At 40.6% G+C, this 19,813-nt stretch overlaps 2 protein-coding genes across 3 annotated transcripts in view; both read left to right on the forward strand.

The window, feature by feature from the left end:
- The first annotated feature begins 3,371 nt into the window (after window positions 1-3,371).
- Window positions 3,372-9,101, forward strand: LOC128698957 (single insulin-like growth factor-binding domain protein-2). The gene is made up of 4 exons (XM_053791411.2): window positions 3,372-3,534; window positions 5,269-5,386; window positions 5,473-5,705; window positions 8,949-9,101. The coding sequence occupies exons 1-4, from the start codon at window positions 3,473-3,475 to the stop codon at window positions 8,983-8,985; spliced, it is 450 nt and encodes a 149-aa protein (XP_053647386.1). The 5' UTR covers window positions 3,372-3,472; the 3' UTR covers window positions 8,986-9,101.
- Window positions 9,102-13,144: 4,043 nt separating this feature from the next.
- Window positions 13,145-19,813, forward strand: part of LOC128698958 (insulin-like growth factor-binding protein-related protein 1) — a 32,213-nt gene continuing 25,544 nt past the window's right edge. Inside the window, exon 1 of one of the 2 annotated variants that reach the window (XM_053791414.2) lies at window positions 13,145-13,304. In XM_053791414.2, coding sequence (XP_053647389.1) covers window positions 13,243-13,304 — 62 coding nt within the window. In that variant the 5' untranslated portion in view covers window positions 13,145-13,242. Of the gene's footprint in view, window positions 13,305-13,618; window positions 14,030-19,813 lie in introns of those variants that run through there. The other variant, XR_008408526.2, reaches the window with a different exon arrangement.

The following is a 19,813-nucleotide window of genomic DNA, read 5'->3' on the forward strand; positions in this document are numbered from 1 at the left end:
TTTTCACCAGGATTAAACACAGGCAAACACAATTCTGGGAGTTATGGCAAAGACATTATTTGTTGGAGCAGACTGACCAACTGCTTGGTTTACACATTTTAATCTATTCAAGGCCTGATTTTTACAAGAAAGAATCTTTTCCTCTAATTCATAATACTGATTAATCATGAGATCTATTTCAGTCTCATCTACACAGTTTACTAATAAATCTCCTTCATATTTGTTGTAATATAATTTGTATGAATCATATCTATTCCCTAAAGCATCTAAATACAATTTTAAATCATCAGTATTTACAGTTTCTTGATTCATTAGTTCCAAGCACTTATATGCCTTGGTTACATGAACTTTTCTAGCCTGTATTGATGCTTTCTTTACTCTATATTCCATATGTTTGTCTTCTATATTAATTTCCTCATTTTCAGCCATGATGCAATGTATTAAATTCAACTTAATAACACTGATTATGTACTAAATTATGCACTTTATAAAGGTAAATAGTACAACTTACCTTTAAATATATTCTAGCTACTTGAGCTTAGCAATTACATGTAAAAAATTGTAATATAAATTTTAAATACACATTAATAATGTTAGCTACACTTGAGCTTAGCAATTACACATGTAAGAAATTTATATATAAATTTTAAATGTACAATAATACAAATCTTTAGCCAGCCTTGGCTTATCAAAATTATTATACAAATTAATATAAATCCTTGCCAGAATTTGGCATAGCAAAATTAATATTATACACATTAATATAATTAGCAACACTTGCCTTATCAATTACACATACATTGATATAAATCTTGGCCAGAATTGTCTTAACAAATTAATATTGTAATAATTATAATCCACTACACATTAAGTAAAATTAATATTATACACATTAATATAATTAGCAACACCTGGCTTATCAATTACACATACACTGATATAAATCTTGGCCAGAATTGTCTTATCAAATTAATATTATACAAATTAATATAAACTTAGCCAGACTTGACTTATCAAAATTAATATTGTAATAATTATAATCCACTGCACATTAAATAAATTTGTGAACTTAACATCCACCTCCTTCTGTCATTTCACATATAATTATTAAGTAATTAACCAATTAATGACTTCACTAATTACCTCCGATTCAAGAAGGACCAACGGGCAAATTAATTGTGGAAAATTGCATTTATCTGAATGTAACTAATTGTGTACATAACAGTAAATAATAACAAAGATAATTATTATTTATCAATGTTACATAGACAAGTAAGAATTTGGGACACCTAGGTCGCAAAAAAGTCACCCTTCGATACCTACCACTGTCATAATCACACGTTGCTCTGGACCTATTAATTAAATGAATTATACATCAGGAATTCTGGTAAATATATAAATTTGTGGACTGTATATTAAAAAATGATTATATATAAACACAATTACATAACAGAAGGAAAATGTATCTTAATATCACTCACCAATTTGACTGGAGATTAATGTGTATTATACCCAGAAAACCTCACTGTCTAAATTTATGAAATTACTGGCCAGAATTAAACATAAACAGACTTATCTGAGGTTCCTGGAGCTGTGTTGTCCAGTCGCCTGATACTCAAATTATGCAGGAATGCACATCCAACAATTTCGCCTCCTATTTGAGAGGTGTCAGCCCAATTTTAACCTCTAGAGCACGAAAAATTCTTCCCATTCACTCTAACGTTCTGTTCAATTCAAAACCAAGATGGCGAGTCCCGTCTGCGCAGACGCAGGCTTTCCGTTTTCTATGACATAAATATTATTAAATACAGTATGGCCATCTATTTACATATAAATACTGAATTTCTGGAAAATATATACAGTATTTTCCACATCAACCATGACAGAGGAAGAGTTTCCAGCTCTGGGACCAGAACATCGTCGCGCCAACAAGAGAAGACCACCAACACAGTCAAGAACCATGGGAGTAGATAGCCAAGAAGGCGTAAATCACAACAAGCAACTATGTGCTACTGTGCCTTGCAGGCAGACTTCCCTCCCCCCCACCTGCCTTACACAAGCAGACACTCCCTGTTGTTCCTCAGTACCAGCAGACAGGCATTGTGTCACAGTAACAGACTGACATCACTTCCAGGAATTCAGCTCTCCACCAACACACCTATGCAATAGAGTGAATAGACAGAACGTATACAAAGGTTCATCCTTCCTCTTCAGGTTGATTTGTTGGTGACTTCTTAAAGCCCATTATGTTGATAAACGATCGCATTATACTGCAATTGTGCTTCTTTGCTTCTCAGCAAGCCAGCCACCTCAGCAAGCCAGCCACCTCAGCAAGCCAGCCACCTCAGCAAGCCAGCCACCTCAGCAAGCCAGCCACCTCAGTAACAGTAAGTCACTACTTACCTCAGCTCTCCAGTCTGGAAAACAGTCGGTGAGGGACATCTATGAGCACTAGTCACAGCCTTCATCCACGTCATCCAGGGCATAATAAGACCAGACAACAAAAACTATACCTTCAGGAAAATGGTCCAGTAATCACCGAACATAATGTGTACTAGACAAAGACGGAACAGAATTAGCAGACTAATTAACCAAAAGGATACAACAAGAAAAACGGTTCCAGGAGACACAAATAACTGCACAGATTGATGAAATGATCCAAAGAATTTCGAAATGCTAGAATGAAATGATCTGGAGCTTGAGGAGCGAGTCATTTTGTAAACTGCCACCTGAGGGGAGATCGACACATTCTTGGTATACCTATCCCATCAGAAATTCAAGAATGTTCTTTCTCCTATATACGGGTTATTTGTGTAATGTTCCAGCCACGGTATTGTGCCCTTTTGTTCTTTATTTGAAGAATTAGACGAATATGCATCATTTGGGTATCTTTATTTGTAGACATTTCGCCAACCAGTCGCTTTATTAATACAATACAAACCTGTGTCTAATTTTCATTGTGTCGGTATTCATCATACAATCATGGAATCTCCGACTGATTGCTGTCAAGGAATGGAACTTCAAACAGTACTCGTACATACACCAGACAGAACAATAATCAGGAATGTCTTAGCTATTTACAGTGGTTCTGAGAGCTGGAGACTTTATGCTCACCATCCATTGTTTCAATCTGTCATTCTTACAACTGCGATGTAGCAATAGTAGGAGTGGAGAGCCTAGTTATTACCGTGAAGGCCGACTAGATGTGACCTTCAGGGAGGGGAATTTTACTGCCTTTGCTAAGGGGGAAATCCACCCTACCTTCACCAGCGAGTATATTTGCTGATCACCGTAAATAACAGTGACAGCATCAAACAAAAATAGCATCACTCCCGCTACCACCACCTCCATCAATACCACTCAACACAAGCAACTTCAGAAGTACAGACGAAGTGAACTTCACAAGGTAAGCAGCACTCCGGGAGAGCACTTCACTTCTCGTGTCCGCTCTGACCAGCCAACAAGACTGAAGATGGCGACTGCTGCTGCTGTTGCTCCTCTACTGTTCCTCTGCTTCTTATTCACCATCGTCAGGTGAGCACCAGCGTGTCTCACGTGTCTCTTGTTGCAGTTTCTCACATTTATAAACTGTAGCAACACATCGAAAAATCCCAGTTATTATCTCTCATTTCCGAAGAGAAGGCATATCAACCAAGTTTTCATAGTAAGGGAGAACCAACATATTTTTAGTTGAATAAGGCTGGTTGGTTCTCCCTTACCATGAAAACTTGGTTGATATGCCTTCTCTTCTTAAGACTTTTAATATTAAAGTTGTATTCAAAAATCTTGATACAGTAAAAAAACTTTTGATAAAGAATTCCCCCCAAAATGCTGATGGATGTGTCAATAAGATTCCTTGTAAAATTTGCGATAAAGTTTATTACGGTCAAACTGGTAAAAATCTCGAACTAAGATTAAAACAACATAAATATATCATTAGAACTAGACAAGATTCCAATGCTCTATTTATTCATGTAAGAGATTTTAACCATCCAATTGATTTTCAAAAAGTTGAGAAAGGAATATAATTGAATCTTGTTTCATAAAAAGCAGTTTTGACAATAATATGAATATTTCCTTTGGTTTATATAAATTAGATCCATTTATAATTAATAGAATTTGGGAAGAATTTAATAATACACTGGACAAATAATAATTTTTAAATTTTCTTGGGTAGAATAGTTTGTGGGTGAGTTGTGCAAAGGACCTATCCAAGTTGGGTCGGCGCGCGTCAGGTGTTTAACCGTTGTGGGATCTGATAGTGAGGTGTTGGCCAGACCCCTTATATAGCTTCCTTGGATGCTTTACTTTCATAGTTCCTTGATAATGTGAGTAGTCACGAAAGCGCTTGGAATTTCTCTATTCTTTCAGAGTGTTTGTTTTGCATATATATAAATATATATATATATATATATATGTATATATATATATATATATATATATATATATATATATATATATATATATATATATATATATATATATATAAGTATATTTTTTTCATTTATGTTAATGTAAAAATTAATAATGTTGTACCAAAAGAACCTTAGAAAACTTACCTAACATTATTATAACAAGCGCAATTTAATTTAGCCTAACTCAACTCAAGATATTTTAGATAAGTTTACAATAATTTAATTAACAAATACAATGAAATATATATTTTTCCCTAGGTTCAGAAGGATTTTTGCGAAATTTTTGCATACACAAATTTTCACTTGCCTTATTCGGCAAGAAGAGCGTTGTTATGAGAAGATATCTTTCAACGGTTTAGTCCCAACTCCATATACAGATTACATAATAGGTTAAATAATGGATTTCCCACAGCCATTCCATGCCCTCGAACATAATATTTTCCCTCAAACGCAAACTTCCATTCATCTCCCCACAAATTAATCAGATCAATAATGATATTCTTGGGGAACAACAAAGGGAACTCATCTAATTCTACTTCATTGTACGATAACATGAACTGGGACTCGGGTAAACAACGCTGTAACATCAAAACTTAGTAGAGTTTTTAGAAATATTCAGATTCTGCAATTTATCAACGAGGTCAACGTTGATTTTATGTTAGCTTCAAAGATGTTGTCTAACATAGGCGTTAACACTTTGATTAGCCATTTGGACAAGTTATATGTCGCGAACCCACAAAGGAATAATTGGGTTTCTTCCGCTTTGGACTGTGTTCGAGATTTGGTCACCACAGTATAGAAAGGGTAATCACCCTCTTACTCGTGTATCTCACATAGCTTCGTGTGGTTCCAGTGTGTATGGGCTGACGTGTTGGCCGTGTCAAGGCGTGGTTTGCCCTTCTATCGACACGTACGACTGTCCCAGCGGGGTGGTGAAGAGCGGTTGCGAGTGCTGCCACGAGTGTGCCAAGGTGAGTGCCCTCGAGTATTCTTGAGTGCCACCCTCCCTCTCTGAAGATGTTAGAACCAATAATACAGTTGATCTTGTCCTTCGCAGGAGCAAGGGGAGAAGTGTGGAGGAAGCTTTGATGTGTTTGGTAAGTGCGCAGAAGGTTTAGTATGTGTGAGACAGGTTGGTCAGGAGGGTCGTCCTACCTTCATAACCTGGGAAGGAGTGTGTCTCACGCCCCAGCAAGCTGAGTCCTCCATCACCAGCAGTACTGGACCTCCCCGTGACACTCCTCTACCCGCGAGTACCACCACGCCCAGGACGTCGCACCTCAAGAGGAGGTATGAGGAAGGAGTGTTTTATGTGTGTGTGTGTGTGTGTGTGTGTGTGTGTGTGTGTGTGTGTGTGTGTGTGTGTGTGTTATGGCTGACAATGAATTCTTGTAAAGGATGTGTCTTACAGTCTGTGTTGAACACAATACAACTGAACTCACATAAAGCAAAGTTGGAAAGAAAATTGGGTGACGTTTCGGTTGTCTCTGGAACCCTCATCAAATCACGAGCTAGAAAGAAAAGTGAGGAAGGAAGAAACCAGGTCAAAGTATTGAGCGATGAGGTCAAGGTCAAAGTCCAGGAAAAAATATAACTCTTTCCCAACTGTATGACCTTGTAGGTTTAGCGCTTCCTTTTTATTATAATAATAATAATAATAATAATAATAATAATAATAATAATAATAGTAACTCTTACCCAAGATTTTTTTAAATATTTTGCGCATTTTTAACCAGGAAAACTATATATATATATATATATATATATATATATATATATATATATATATATATATATATATATATATATATATTAATATTGTAATATATTGGAAACATAAACATCATTAACTATGTTTATATAGAGAATATATATTTTAAATACAAAAATAAATATTTATTTACATAACTGACTTATATACATAGCAAAATATTTTACGTTCATGTATCTAAGAGATATTTAAGTTAGAAATATAATTTTCACTCTTAATAAACAAATACATACTTGTTACGTATGTATTTACGACACAAACTACTGAATATGCGATTTTTGCCTATTTTCGGTCATTCGTTCAAAAATATGTTTATCGTAATTATGTCAACGACATTCTCAAATACATTTATTGAGGAATCTCTCACTCGTTCACACAAACACGTAGTTACAGTTTTGAAGTGTTGTAAAGTAGGGAAATCCAGGTGAGAAAGGTACAAGCTTGGGGAGTCCCAGAGCCGGAGTGAGAAACGCGAGCATGGGAACACCAACGATACGCTGGTATCACAGTGAAGAAATACACAGACCCAACCTACACTCTGGTTGACGAGTTAGACATGTGATGAATAAGACATGTGATGAATAAGACATGTGATGAATAAGACATGTGATGAATAAGACATGTGATGAATAAGACGTGATGAATAAGACATGTGATGAATAAGACATGTGATGAATAAGACATGTGATGAATAAGACATGTGATGAATAAGACATGTGATGAATAAGACATGTGATGAATAAGACATTTGATGAATAAGACATGTGATGAATAAGACATGTAATGAATAAGACATGTGATGAATAAGACATGTGATGAATAAGACATGTGATGAATAAGACATGTGATGAATAAGACATGTGATGAATAAGACATGTGATGAATAAGACGTGATGAATAAGACATGTGATGAATAAGACATTTGATGAATAAGACATGTGATGAATAAGACATGTAATGAATAAGACATGTGATGAATAAGACATGTGATGAATAAGACATGTAATGAATAAGACATGTGATGAATAAGACATGTGATGAATAAGACATGTGATGAATAAGACATGTGATGAATAAGACATGTGATGAATAAGACGTGATGAATAAGACATGTGATGAATAAGACATGTGATGAATAAGACATGTGATGAATAAGACATGTGATGAATAAGACATGTGATGAATAAGACATGTGATGAATAAGACATGTGATGAATAAGACATGTGATGAATAAGACATGTGATGAATAAGACATGTGATGAATAAGACATGTGATGAATAAGACATGTGATGAATAAGACATGTGATGAATAAGACATGTGACGAATAAGACATGTGATGAATAAGACATGTGATGAATAAGACATGTGATGAATAAGACATGTGACGAATAAGACATGTGATGAATAAGACATGTGATGAATAAGACATGTGATGAATAAGACATGTGATGAATAAGACATGTAATGAATAAGACATGTGATGAATAAGACATGTGATGAATAAGACATGTGATGAATAAGACATGTGATGAATAAGACATGTGATGAATAAGACATGTGATGAATAAGACATGTAATGAATAAGACATGTGATGAATAAGACATGTGATGAATAAGACATGTGATGAATAAGACATGTAATGAATAAGACATGTGATGAATAAGACATGTGATGAATAAGACATGTGATGAATAAGACATGTAATGAATAAGACATGTGATGAATAAGACATGTGATGAATAAGACATGTGATGAATAAGACATGTGATGAATAAGACATGTGATGAATAAGACATGTGATGAATAAGACATGTGATGAATAAGACATGTGATGAATAAGACATGTGTCTTATTGATCATTTTGCCTGCATTCGGTAATATCAACGTAAAACGAGAAAAGACTGTCCTCAAAGCTCTTTCCTCAAAAAAGCTCTTGGAGTGGAGGAATTGAAACAAAATACAGTAATATCCCTCTCTTAAGAGCTCTCAAAGAGTTGATAAAATAGTCACATATGCAGCGCTTGGGAATGTTTATTGTGGAAACGTTTCGCTACACAGAAACAAGAGGTCACAATTGGAAGTTGAAGACTCAGATGAGTCAAAGGGATGTTAGGAAGTATTTCTTCAGTCATAGAGTTGTCAGGCCGTGGAATAGCCTAGAAAGTGACGTAGTGGAGGCGGGAACCATACATAGTTTTAAGACGAGGTTTGATAAAGCTCATGGAGCAGGGAGAGAGAGGACCTAGTAACAATCAGTGAAGAAACGGGGCCAGGAGCTATGAATCGACCCCTGCAACCACAAATAGGTGAGTACAGTGGCTTCATCGTGGCGAAACATTTTAACAATAAAGTTACCCAAGTGTTGTACATGTGTCCACTTTACCAACTTGGTTCTCTGAACCATTATTATTATAATCAAGGGGGAAGCGCTAAACCTGTAGGATTATAACAGCGCCTGTGGGGAGGATGGAAGGTATTCTGGGTTAATTCAGGGAAATGGAGCACAGATCCAGTTCCCTAGATCAAGAACCCCTCACCAGCATCAAGGAACCTTCCTTGAGGGGGGTTCTCTAAACCAACTATCTCAGAGAGATCAAGAAAATCAAGTTACACACCGTAAACTTAAATTAATAAAGCGATGTACGTAGAGCAAACATTTAGTATATAAATTAATGTAATAAATAGTTACTAACAATTCTTGGCAGACTTTCATAAAACGAAAAACATTCTCAATGTTTTTCTTTTTTCTTCGCCACAGTATTCCTGCAGCCATCAACAACTCTCCCATCTACTGATCGGAAGTGAAAGTCATCAACCAGCCAGCTTCTCTCTGCAGTCGCAGTCACAACTGATGTGTTGACTAGTAGCAGTCGATCTCGCCTGCTGGCTGTGGCTGCTGCTAGACTACTACTACCAGACTAACTGCTGTAACTAGCACCAGCTGCTGCTAGACTACTACTACCAGACTAACTGCTGTAACTAGCACCAGCTGCTGCTAGACTACTACTACCAGACTAACTGCTGTAACTAGCACCAGCTGCTGCTAGACTACTACTACCAGACTAACTGCTGTAACTAGCACCAGCTGCTGCTAGACTACTACTACCAGACTAACTGCTGTAACTAGCACCAGCTGCTGCTAGACTACTACTACCAGACTAACTGCTGTAACTAGCACCAGCTGCTGCTAGACTACTACTACCAGACTAACTGCTGTAACTAGCACCAGCTGCTGCTAGACTACTACTACCAGACTAACTGCTGTAACTAGCACCAGCTGCTGCTAGACTACTACTACCAGACTAACTGCTGTAACTAGCACCAGCTGCTGCTAGACTACTACTACCAGACTAACTGCTGTAACTAGCACCAGCTGCTGCTAGACTACTACTACCAGACTAACTGCTGTAACTAGCACCAGCTGCTGCTAGACTACTACTACCAGACTAACTGCTGTAACTAGCACCAGCTGCTGCTAGACTACTACTACCAGACTAACTGCTGTAACTAGCACCAGCTACCTGCCGTCTGCAGCAATGCTTGAGTGGAATACTCTCTTACCTAACTCATGAAAGCGTAACGACACATTACAACCATACTGTGCTTTACTCTCACTTGTTGTATTTGCTTTATGAAATATACTTTACTGATAATTTAGAGCATATTCTAAAAGGTGTTTTATTTTCCCTGGCGTAGCTGTTGATTGTAGACTCGGTATTTAATCTTTTAACTCAAATAAAACGTATAAAGGTACGAAGAAAAGCCTAAAGAGTTTTTATTGGACAAAAACGAAGCAGCTGCTGTGTGTACATGATCATTATTGCTTTGTTCTTAGTCACTTTTCCCATTCAATGCCAAAACATATTTCCCATTACCCATTTTCCTCACCTTCCTAATGCAGTATAATTTCACTCTATACTAGCTAAAATATGATTCTCCCACAACTATATAATTTTTTATCAACTATTTCTAAGAATACTTCTATCTCAAATATTCCAGTTTCATTTGTCTTATTTAAAGTCTTGTAGTGATTGAATGGTGTGGGTAAACAGACAAGTCACATTAGAAGAAACTGCAAACTTTAGTCAGACGAAGTATCCCCTGCACAGCAGGCTTTATCAGGACTTATTATAAATGGTACATAATAACGACACGTTGATAAGGTTCGCTTGCACTACAGGTTTCATCAGTCGCATTGATCACAATAATGAAGATATTAGAAGTAGAGGGGTAGTTTTAGGTAATTCCTCAGCTTTGATGGAAGACGGTCAGTGTCTTAGTCGAAAACAGAGCCAAGAGGTCAGAGGCTAGTATACCGGATCTGAAAAATCATACCTGCTAATAGTATAACTATAATTATAAACAGGAGAGAGAGAGAGAAAAAGTCAGGTGTTAAGTCTCTTCAAAATAAACTGTGCAGTAACAAACTCGTATGAGGAGCAATAATGGTTGTAAACACAACTGTTGATGTAGCACATATGCAGTTGTTAAAAAGGTTGTAGCAACGGTGAAAGTTTGTAGGAGCAGTGAAAGTTGTAGCAGCAGTGACGTTTACAGTAACAGTGAAAAGTAACTGCAACACCTCTCACACTCCTCCAACACCTCCCACACTTCTCCAACACCTCCCACACTCCTCCGACACCTCACACTCTCCTCCAACACCTCCCACACTCCTCCAACACCTCCCACACTCCTCCAACACCTCCCACACTCCTCCGGCACCTCACACACTCCTCCGACACCTCACACTCTCCTCCAACACCTCCCACACTCCTCCAACACCTCCCACACTCCTCCGGCACCTCACACACTCCTCCGACACCTCACACTCTCCTCCAACACCTCCCACACTCCTCCAACACCTCCCACACTCCTCCGACACCTCTCACACTCCTCCAACACCTCCCACACTTCTCCAACACCTCCCACACTCCTCCGACACCTCACACTCTCCTCCAACACCTCCCACACTCCTCCAACACCTCCCACACTCCTCCAACACCTCCCACACTCCTCCAACACCTCCAACACTGCTCTAACACCTACCACACTCCAACTTACTCCATGGATTTTGTTTATAATTTAAGAACTCCTTATCCTGATCAACTTCAAATTTTAAATACTCATTTACTATAATTACGAAGAGTTTCGTGGAACCATCAACATGTGTAGGTCTCCGAGGGTCAGTGGTACACATCCTGTCTTAGATGTCATGCAAACTCGATAACCTTAGAAAGCCTCCTCTGATCAGCTTCAATAATAATATATTGTACTCAGAAGACAATTAAGACTTGTTTCTGTGCCTATTTCAGGTTCTGGTTATAAGTGCCCATCCTCCGGCTTCTACTTCAGATAGATCAAAGCCACGAGAGGCTTTCTATCAAGGCTGAGGGACTGATTACCTCATGTTGCACTGTCTGTAACATGTCATCTCTTTGATGAATAGTACATGTGTGCAGCACTTTGGTATCTTCATTTCCGTACTGTTTCTGTTGTAAACACACCTAGGTGCTGCACATGTGTCTTATTCATCAGTGTGTCGTAACTGTCTACTACTGTATTATTACTATATTGATAAATGTAATTTCTTTATTGAACTGAAAAAAATAAACTTATTGAAAATACGTCTTCTGATAATAAGGTGTAACACATGTGTCTCTTTCATCATAACATTGACTGTGTGGAGATGTATGCTGGAGGTTTTTATGAGTTGTTTATGCTGTAATATCCAGCTTTAAAAAAGCTCTGAAAATTGTAGTAGTTTTTGCCTCTGGTTCAGATACTGACCTTGTAATGGTTCATAAGGTGTGAGTGCTTCACCTGCTGACCTTGTAGTGGCTCCCAAGGTGTGAGTGCTTCACCTGCTGACCTTGTAGTGGCTCCCAAGGTGTGAGTGCTTCACCTACTGACCTTGTAGTGGCTCCCAAGGTGTGAGTGCTTCACCTACTGACCTTGTAGTGGCTCCCAAGGTGTGAGTGCTTCACCTACTGACCTTGTAGTGGCTCCCAAGGTGTGAGTGCTTCACCTGCTGACCTTGTAGTGGCTCCCAAGGTGTGAGTGCTTCACCTACTGACCTTGTAGTGGCTCCCAAGGTGTGAGTGCTTCACCTACTGACCTTGTAGTGGCTCTCAAGGTGTGAGTGCTTCACCTACTGACCTTGTAGTGGCTCCCAAGGTGTGAGTGCTTCGAGTTATAGAACTGGTGAGAGGTTTGAGCTGTATCTCCTGATTATATCTACCGTAGTTGTTTATGTGGTTGAACTCTAGTTCACTTTGCTCTTGACACTGGTGACTTCTAGCTCCTGGCCTTGGTACTCGTCTAACAAGCGATCTTTGAGAAATATCAAGGTGAAAAATACTCGAGATTGAGGGACTGACCATCTCATAATATATCAAGGCTGTCTGACTGATGTCGTCACGTCTACTCTACTATTTTTCACTTCTACATTCAAATGAAGAATCCTACAAAACAAGTAGACGTGTTGACAATAAAAATACCCAATTATTACACATGTCTTGTTCATTTGTGTTTGATGTGCTTGGACTCGTAACTTAGCTGTTTAGGGGGTGATTGTCAACCTCTTGCCCCTAACCTAGCTGTGTTTAGAGGGCTAAGTTCCAGTTCCTGGGCTTGTTAAGGATGTTGAACACTATTCTTGGCTATTTATCACTGCAATGTAGCAGAGATCATGCTGCTCAAAAGTGGAGAGCCAAGTCATTACCGTGAAGGTCCACTAGATGTGACCTTCGGGGAAAAGAACTTTGTTGACCAATACTTAATGGGAAATCCACCCCCACCTTCACCCGTTACCATTTTTGCTAGTCACTAAACTAAAAAAACGTATTCACAACAATAACAGCATCAAACAACAATAGCATCACCACCACCACCACCACCACCACCACCAGCACCACCAACTTTACCCCCCCCCCCATCCTAACCACAACCAGCATCAGAGGTACAGATGACCGTGAACCTCTCACAAGGTAAGCAGCACTCCGGGAGAACACTTCATCTCTCGTGTCCGCTCTGACCAGCCAACAAGACTGAAGATGGCGACTACTGCTGCTGTTGCTCCTCTACTGTTACTCTGCTTCTTATTCACCATCGTCAGGTGAGCACCAGCGTGTCTCAAGTGTCTCTTGTTGCAGCTTCTCACATTTATGAATGTTAGAGTAAACTGTGGCAACACCTGGAAACAACCCCAGGCGTTGCCTCACCTTCCCGACAGAGGTCACTCTTTCTTTACATATACTGTGAACAACACTCGCGCACACATACACACATGCTTAACAATTCGCAAACAGGCGAAATTATTTACAAACCTTGTCTCAACGTCCACAGCAGGACTCGAACCTACAAACTCTGTAACAGAGTCCACAGTACTTTACCACGGAGCCAGAACCCAGACAAGTATGGGAGCCTAGACGGAGCTAGCTCCGGCTAGGCTCCGTGGTCATCTGGACTCTGTTACAGAGTACTTTACCACGGAGCCAGAACCCAGATAAGTATGGGAGCCTAGACGGAGCTAGCCCCGGCTAGGCTCCGTGGTAAAGTACTGTGGGGTCTGATACAGCGTTTGCAGGCTCGAGTCCTGCTGTGGACGTAGTTACATACACGCATGTACACATTCTTTCTTCTACCACTACCTCGTCGACTTCATTGCCTGTATTCTCACTAGTCCACCTTACTCTCAACAACTGCTTGCACTACCCAATGGTCCTTTCTGCCGGTCATTCACTTTACTTCTCGCGGACACTCCACCCCGGACACTCCACCCACGAGGACCACAACACCAAGGTACACCACCACGCCCAGGACGCCGTACGTCAAGAGGAGGTAAGAGGAAGGAGTGTTGTGTGTGCTCACCCACCTATTTGTACTCACCCATTTGTGGCTGTAAGGGTCGATTCACAGTTCTTGGCCCCACCTCTTCGCTGATCGCTACTAGGTCCACTCTCTCTATACTCGTATCTCTTCCTAAAGCTATGTATGGATCCTGCCTTCACTACATCACTCTCCAGAATGGTCCACTTCCTGATAACTTTATGACTGAGGAAATACTTCCTAACATTCCTGTGACACAACTTCCAGTTGTGACCCCTTGTTGCTGTGTCCCATCATTAAAACATTCTGCACCTGTCCACCTTGTCAATTCCTCTCAGTATTTTATATGTCGTTATCATATACATCCCTATCCCTCCTGTCTTCCAGTGTCGTCAGGTTGATTTCTCTTAACCTCCACCCTTAGCTCCGAGACTAGTCTTGTTGCAAACCTTTGAACTTTCTCTAATTTCTTGACTTGCCTGACCAGGTGTGGGTTCCATACTGGTGCTGAAGACTCCAATATGGCCCTGACTTACACAGTGCACTGTCTTTGAACAATTCCTTAATAAGGTTTCGAAACGCTATTCTTAAGTTTGCCGGCGCCCACATACTGCAGCAGTTATCTGGTTGATGTGCGTCTCAGGAGCGTTTTTTTCTTGAGTGAGGCTGGCAGTCTTTCGCGTTCTAACTTGTATTAGTGTGTGTGTGTGTGTGTGTGTGTGTGTGTGTGTGTGTGTGTGTGTGTGTGTGTGTGTGTGTGTGTGTGTGTGTGTGTGTGTGTGTGTGTGTGTGAGTGTGTGTGCGTGTGTGTGTGTGTGTGTGTGTGTGTGTGTGTGTGTGTGTGTGTGTGTGTGTGTGTGTGTGTGTGTGTGTGTGTGTGTGTGTGTGCGTGTGTGTGTGTTTGTGTGTGTGTGCGTGTGTGCGTGTGTGTGAGTGTGTGTGAGTGTGTGTGTGTGTGTGTGTGTGTGTGTGTGTGTGTGTGTGTGTGTGTGTGTGTGTGTGTGTGTGTGTACTCACCTAATTGTGGTTGCAGGGGTCGAGACTCAGCTCCTGGCCCCGCCTCTTCACTGATCGCTACTAGGTCCTCTCTCTCTCTCTCCTTCCTGAGCTTTATCATACCTCTTCTTAAAACTATGTATGGTTACTGCCTCCACTACTTCACTTGCTAGGTTATCCCACTTCCTGACGACTCTATGACTGAAGAAATACTTCCTAACGTCCCTGTGACTCGTCTGAATCTTCAGCTTCCAGTTGTGACCCCTTGTTCCTGTGTCCCCTCTCTGGGACATCGTATCTCTGTCCACCTTGTCTATTCCCCGCAGTATCTGTGTATGTCGTTATCATGTCTCCCCTGACCCTTCTGTCCTCCAGTGTCGTCAGTCCGATTTCCCTCAACCTTTCCTCGTTGGACATTCCCCTGAGCTCTGGGACTAGCCTTGTTGCAAACCTTTGTAATTTCTCTAACTTCTTGACGTGCTTGACCAGGTGTGGGTTCCAGACTGGTGCTGCATACTCCAGTATGGGCCTAACATACACAGTGTACAGTGTCTTGAACGATTCCTTATTAAGGTATCGGAACGCTATTCTCAGGTTTGCCAGGCGCCCGTACGCTGCAGCAGTTATTTGGTTGATGTGTGCCTCCGGTGACGTGCTCGGTGTTGTGGTCACCCCGAGGTCTTTCTCCCTGAGTGAGGTCTGTGGAAGATGGCTAATGTAATTCCTATTTTTAAAACAGGGGACAAGTCGTTACCGTCAAATTACCGCCCAATAAGCCTGACCTCAATTGTAGGCAAATTACTAGAGTCAATTATAGCTGAGATTATAAGAAGCCATCTCGATAAGCATAGCTTGATTAATGATACTCAGCATGGATTCACAAGAGGCCGGTCTTGTCTAACTAATTTGTTAACTTTCTTCAGTAAAGCTTTTTGAGGCTGTTGACCACGATAAAGAATTTGATATTATTTACTTAGATTTTAGTAAGGCTTTTGATAGAGTTCCACACCATAGACTGTTAAAGAAAGTGGCAGCTCATGGCATTGGGGGAAAAGTGCTCTCGTGGATCGAGTCATGGCTCACTGACAGGAAGCAGAGAGTGTCCATAAATGGGGTTAAATCCGAGTGGGGATCTGTAACAAGTGGCGTTCCACAGGGATCAGTCTAGGGCCCGTTGTTGTTTATAATATATATCAATGATCTTAATGAGGGAATTACTAGTGATATGAGCAAATTCGCCGATGACACAAAGATTATTATTATTATTATCACACTGGCCGATTCCCACCAAGGCAGGGTGGCCCGAAAAAGAAAAACTTTCACCATCATTCACTCCATCACTGTCTTGCCAGAAGGGTGCTTTACACTACAGTTTTTATACTGCAACATTAACACCCCTCCTTCAGAGTGCAGGCACTGTACTTCCCATCTCCAGGACTCAAGTCCGGCCTGCCGGTTTCCCTGAACCCCTTCATAAATGTTACTTTGCTCACACTCCAACAGCACGTCAAGTATTAAAAACCATTTGTCTCCATTCACTCCTATCAAACACGCTCATGCATACCTGCTGGAAGTCCAAGCCCCTCGCACACAAAACCTCCTTTACCCCCTCTCTCCAACCTTTCCTAGGCCGACCCCTACCCCGCCTTCCTTCCACTACAGACTGATACACTCTTGAAGTCATTCTGTTTCGCTCCATTCTCTCTACATGTCCGAACCACCTCAACAACCCTTCCTCAGCCCTCTGGACAACAGTTTTGGTAATCCCGCACCTCCTCCTAACTTCCAAACTACGAATTCTCTGCATTATATTCACACCACACATTGCCCTCAGACATGACATCTCCACTGCCTCCAGCCTTCTCCTCGCTGCAACATTCATCACCCATGCTTCACACCCATATAAGAGCGTTGGTAAAACTATACTCTCATACATTCCCCTCTTTGCCTCCAAGGACAAAGTTCTTTGTCTCCACAGACTCCTAAGTGCACCACTCACTCTTTTTCCCTCATCAATTCTATGATTCACCTCATCTTTCATAGACCCATCCGCTGACACGTCCACTCCCAAATACCTGAATACATTCACCTCCTCCATACTCTCTCCCTCTGTGGCATGCAAAGAGTACATAACCTTTATTCGGCGCATGTACACACCCTCATTTACAGGCTATCTCCCCCAACCAGCGAACCAGGTTGCTAAGAGTTGATGATGGGGCCCCGTCGTTCAACTAGTGACCAGGTTCTAGCCAATAAGAAGATGGTTTTGGCAATCGCAGAGGTTATGTGGGTACCGCTCTCCTGTCTGCCCTTGTCATTCCCATTCTAGAGCTGGTTGAAGCACGGTCTGTAATCTTGTGGCTTCTATTTCTGCTTTGCTTACCGTGGAGTGCACTATACTTATCTCTGTACATAGTGTACATATTGCTGTTATAAATTGGTGAAGGATAATATAAGTCTAAACTTTTTCTACTGTGTTTATTTGCTCCCATTACACCCGGGGTAACAGGCCATTTGGATCCTGGGTTGTAATACCCTCCAATCTGATATTCAATCTTTCATCACCTAATCTTTTTGTTATCCTCATAACCTTACTCTTTCCTGTATTCACCTTTAATTTTCTTCTTTTGCACACCCTACCAAATTCATCCACCAATCTCTGCAACTTCTCTTCAGAATCTCCCAAGAGCACAGTGTCATCAGCAAAGAGCAGCTGTGACAACTCCCACTTTGTGTGTGATTCTTTATCTTTTAACTCCACGCCTCTTGTCAAGACCCTCGCATTTACTTCTCTTACAACCCCATCTATAAATATATTAAACAACCACGGTGACATCACACATCCTTGTCTAAGGCCTACTTTTACTGGGAAATAATTTCCCTCTTTCCTACATACTCTAACTTGAGCCTCACTATCCTCGTAAAAACTCTTCACTGCTTTCAGTAACCTACCTCCTACACCATACACCTGCAACATCTGCCACATTGCCCCCCTATCCACCCTGTCATACGCCTTTTCCAAATCCATAATTGCCACAAAGACCTCTTTAACCTTATCTAAATACTGTTCACTTATATGTTTCACTGTAAACACCTGGTCCATACACCCCCTACCTTTCCTAAAGCCTCCTTGTTCATCTGCTTTCCTATTCTCCGTCTTACTCTTAATTCTTTCAATAATAACTCTACCATACACTTTACCAGGTATACTCAGCAGACTTATCCCCCTATAATTTTTGCACTCTCTTTTATCCCCTTTGCCTTTATACAAAGGAACTATGCATGCTCTCTGCCAATCCCTAGGTACCTTACCCTCTTCCATACATTTATTAAATAATTGCACCAACCACTCCAAAACTATATCCCCACCTGCTTTTAATATTTCTATCTTTATCCCATCAATCCCGGCTGCCTTACCCCCTTTCATTTTACCTACTGCCTCACGAACTTCCCCCACACTCACAACAAAGATAGGTAGGATAATTGATTCAAACGTAGATGTTATGGAACTTCAGGAGGATTTAAACAAACTCTATTCTTGGTCAGAAAAGTGGCAGATGCGGTTCAGTGTAGATAAATGCAAGGTTCTGAAGCTTGGGAGTGCCCATAACCTTAGTACTTATAAGTTAAATGATGTAGAACTTAGCCATACAGATTGCGAAAAGGACTTGGGGGTTATGGTGAGCAGCAACCTTAAACCAAGACAGCAATGCCTAAGCGTACGTAATAAGGCAAATAGATTACTGGGATTTATATCAAGAAGTGTAAGCAACAGAAGTCCAGAGGTCATACTGCAGCTTTATACATCATTAGTAAGGCCTCACCTAGATTATGCAGCTCAGTTCTGGTCTCCATATTACAGAATGGACATAAATTCGTTAGAAAACATTCAGCGTAGGATGACTAAATTAATACATAGCATTAGAAATCTTCCTTATGAAGAAAGATTGAAGACTCTTAAGTTATATTCACTTGTTAGACGAAGAATGAGGGGAGACCTGATCGAAGTGTATAAGTGGAAGATAGGTATTAATAAAGGGGATATTAATAAGGTCTTGAGGATGTCTCTCCAAGAGAGAACCCGCAGTAATGGATTTAAATTAGATAAGTTTAGATTTAGAAAGGACATAGGAAAGTATTGGTTTGGAAATAGGGTAGTTGATGAGTGGAACAGTCTACCTAGTTGGGTTATTGAGGCTGGGACTTTGGGTAGTTTCAAATTTAGGTTGGATAAGTACATGAGTGGGAGGGGTTGGATTTGAGTGGGACTTTCACATCAGAGCTTATTTCTTGGGTGGCATTGAAAATTGGGTTGGGAAAATGTTTTGTTAGTGGGATGAATTGTAAAGGACCTGCCTAGTATGGGCCAACAGGCCTGCTGCAGTGTTCCTCCTTTCTTATGTTCTTATGTCTTTGTCCACCTAGCCTATACTCTGTCTGCGGTCTTCTTTGCCCCTCCCCAATCTTCATGACTTTGCATTTGGCAGGATTGAATTCGAGAAGCCAGTTTCTGGACCACATGTCCAGCCTGTCCAGGTCTCTTGGCAGTCCTGCCTCATCCTCATCCGATTTAATTCTTCTCATCAACTTCACATCATCTGCGAATAGGGACACTTCAGAGTCTATTCCTTCCACCATGTCGTTCGCATATATCAAAAATAGCACTGGTCCTAGAACTGACCCCTGTGGGACCCCGCTCGTCACAGGCGCCCACTGTGATACCTCTTCACGTACCATGACTCGTTGCTGCCTCCCTGTCAGGTATTCCCTGATCCATTGCAGTGCCCTCCCTGTTACATG

The sequence above is a fragment of the Cherax quadricarinatus genome, chromosome 55, assembly GCF_038502225.1.
Source record: "Cherax quadricarinatus isolate ZL_2023a chromosome 55, ASM3850222v1, whole genome shotgun sequence".
In the NCBI taxonomy this organism is placed as follows: Eukaryota; Metazoa; Arthropoda; class Malacostraca; order Decapoda; family Parastacidae; genus Cherax; species Cherax quadricarinatus.

What these genes read in the sequence shown, in the direction of transcription:
- LOC128698957 (XM_053791411.2), top strand. Translation starts at nt 3,473, where the DNA reads ATGGCGACTGCTGCTGCTGTTGCTCCTCTACTGTTCCTCTGCTTCTTA. An exon ending in TTCTTATTCACCATCGTCAG is followed by an intron (nt 3,535 to 5,268) that starts GTGAGCACCAGC and finishes GTGTGGTTCCAG; the next exon opens with TGTGTATGGGCTGACGTGTT. An exon ending in GCTGCCACGAGTGTGCCAAG is followed by an intron (nt 5,387 to 5,472) that starts GTGAGTGCCCTC and finishes TGTCCTTCGCAG; the next exon opens with GAGCAAGGGGAGAAGTGTGG.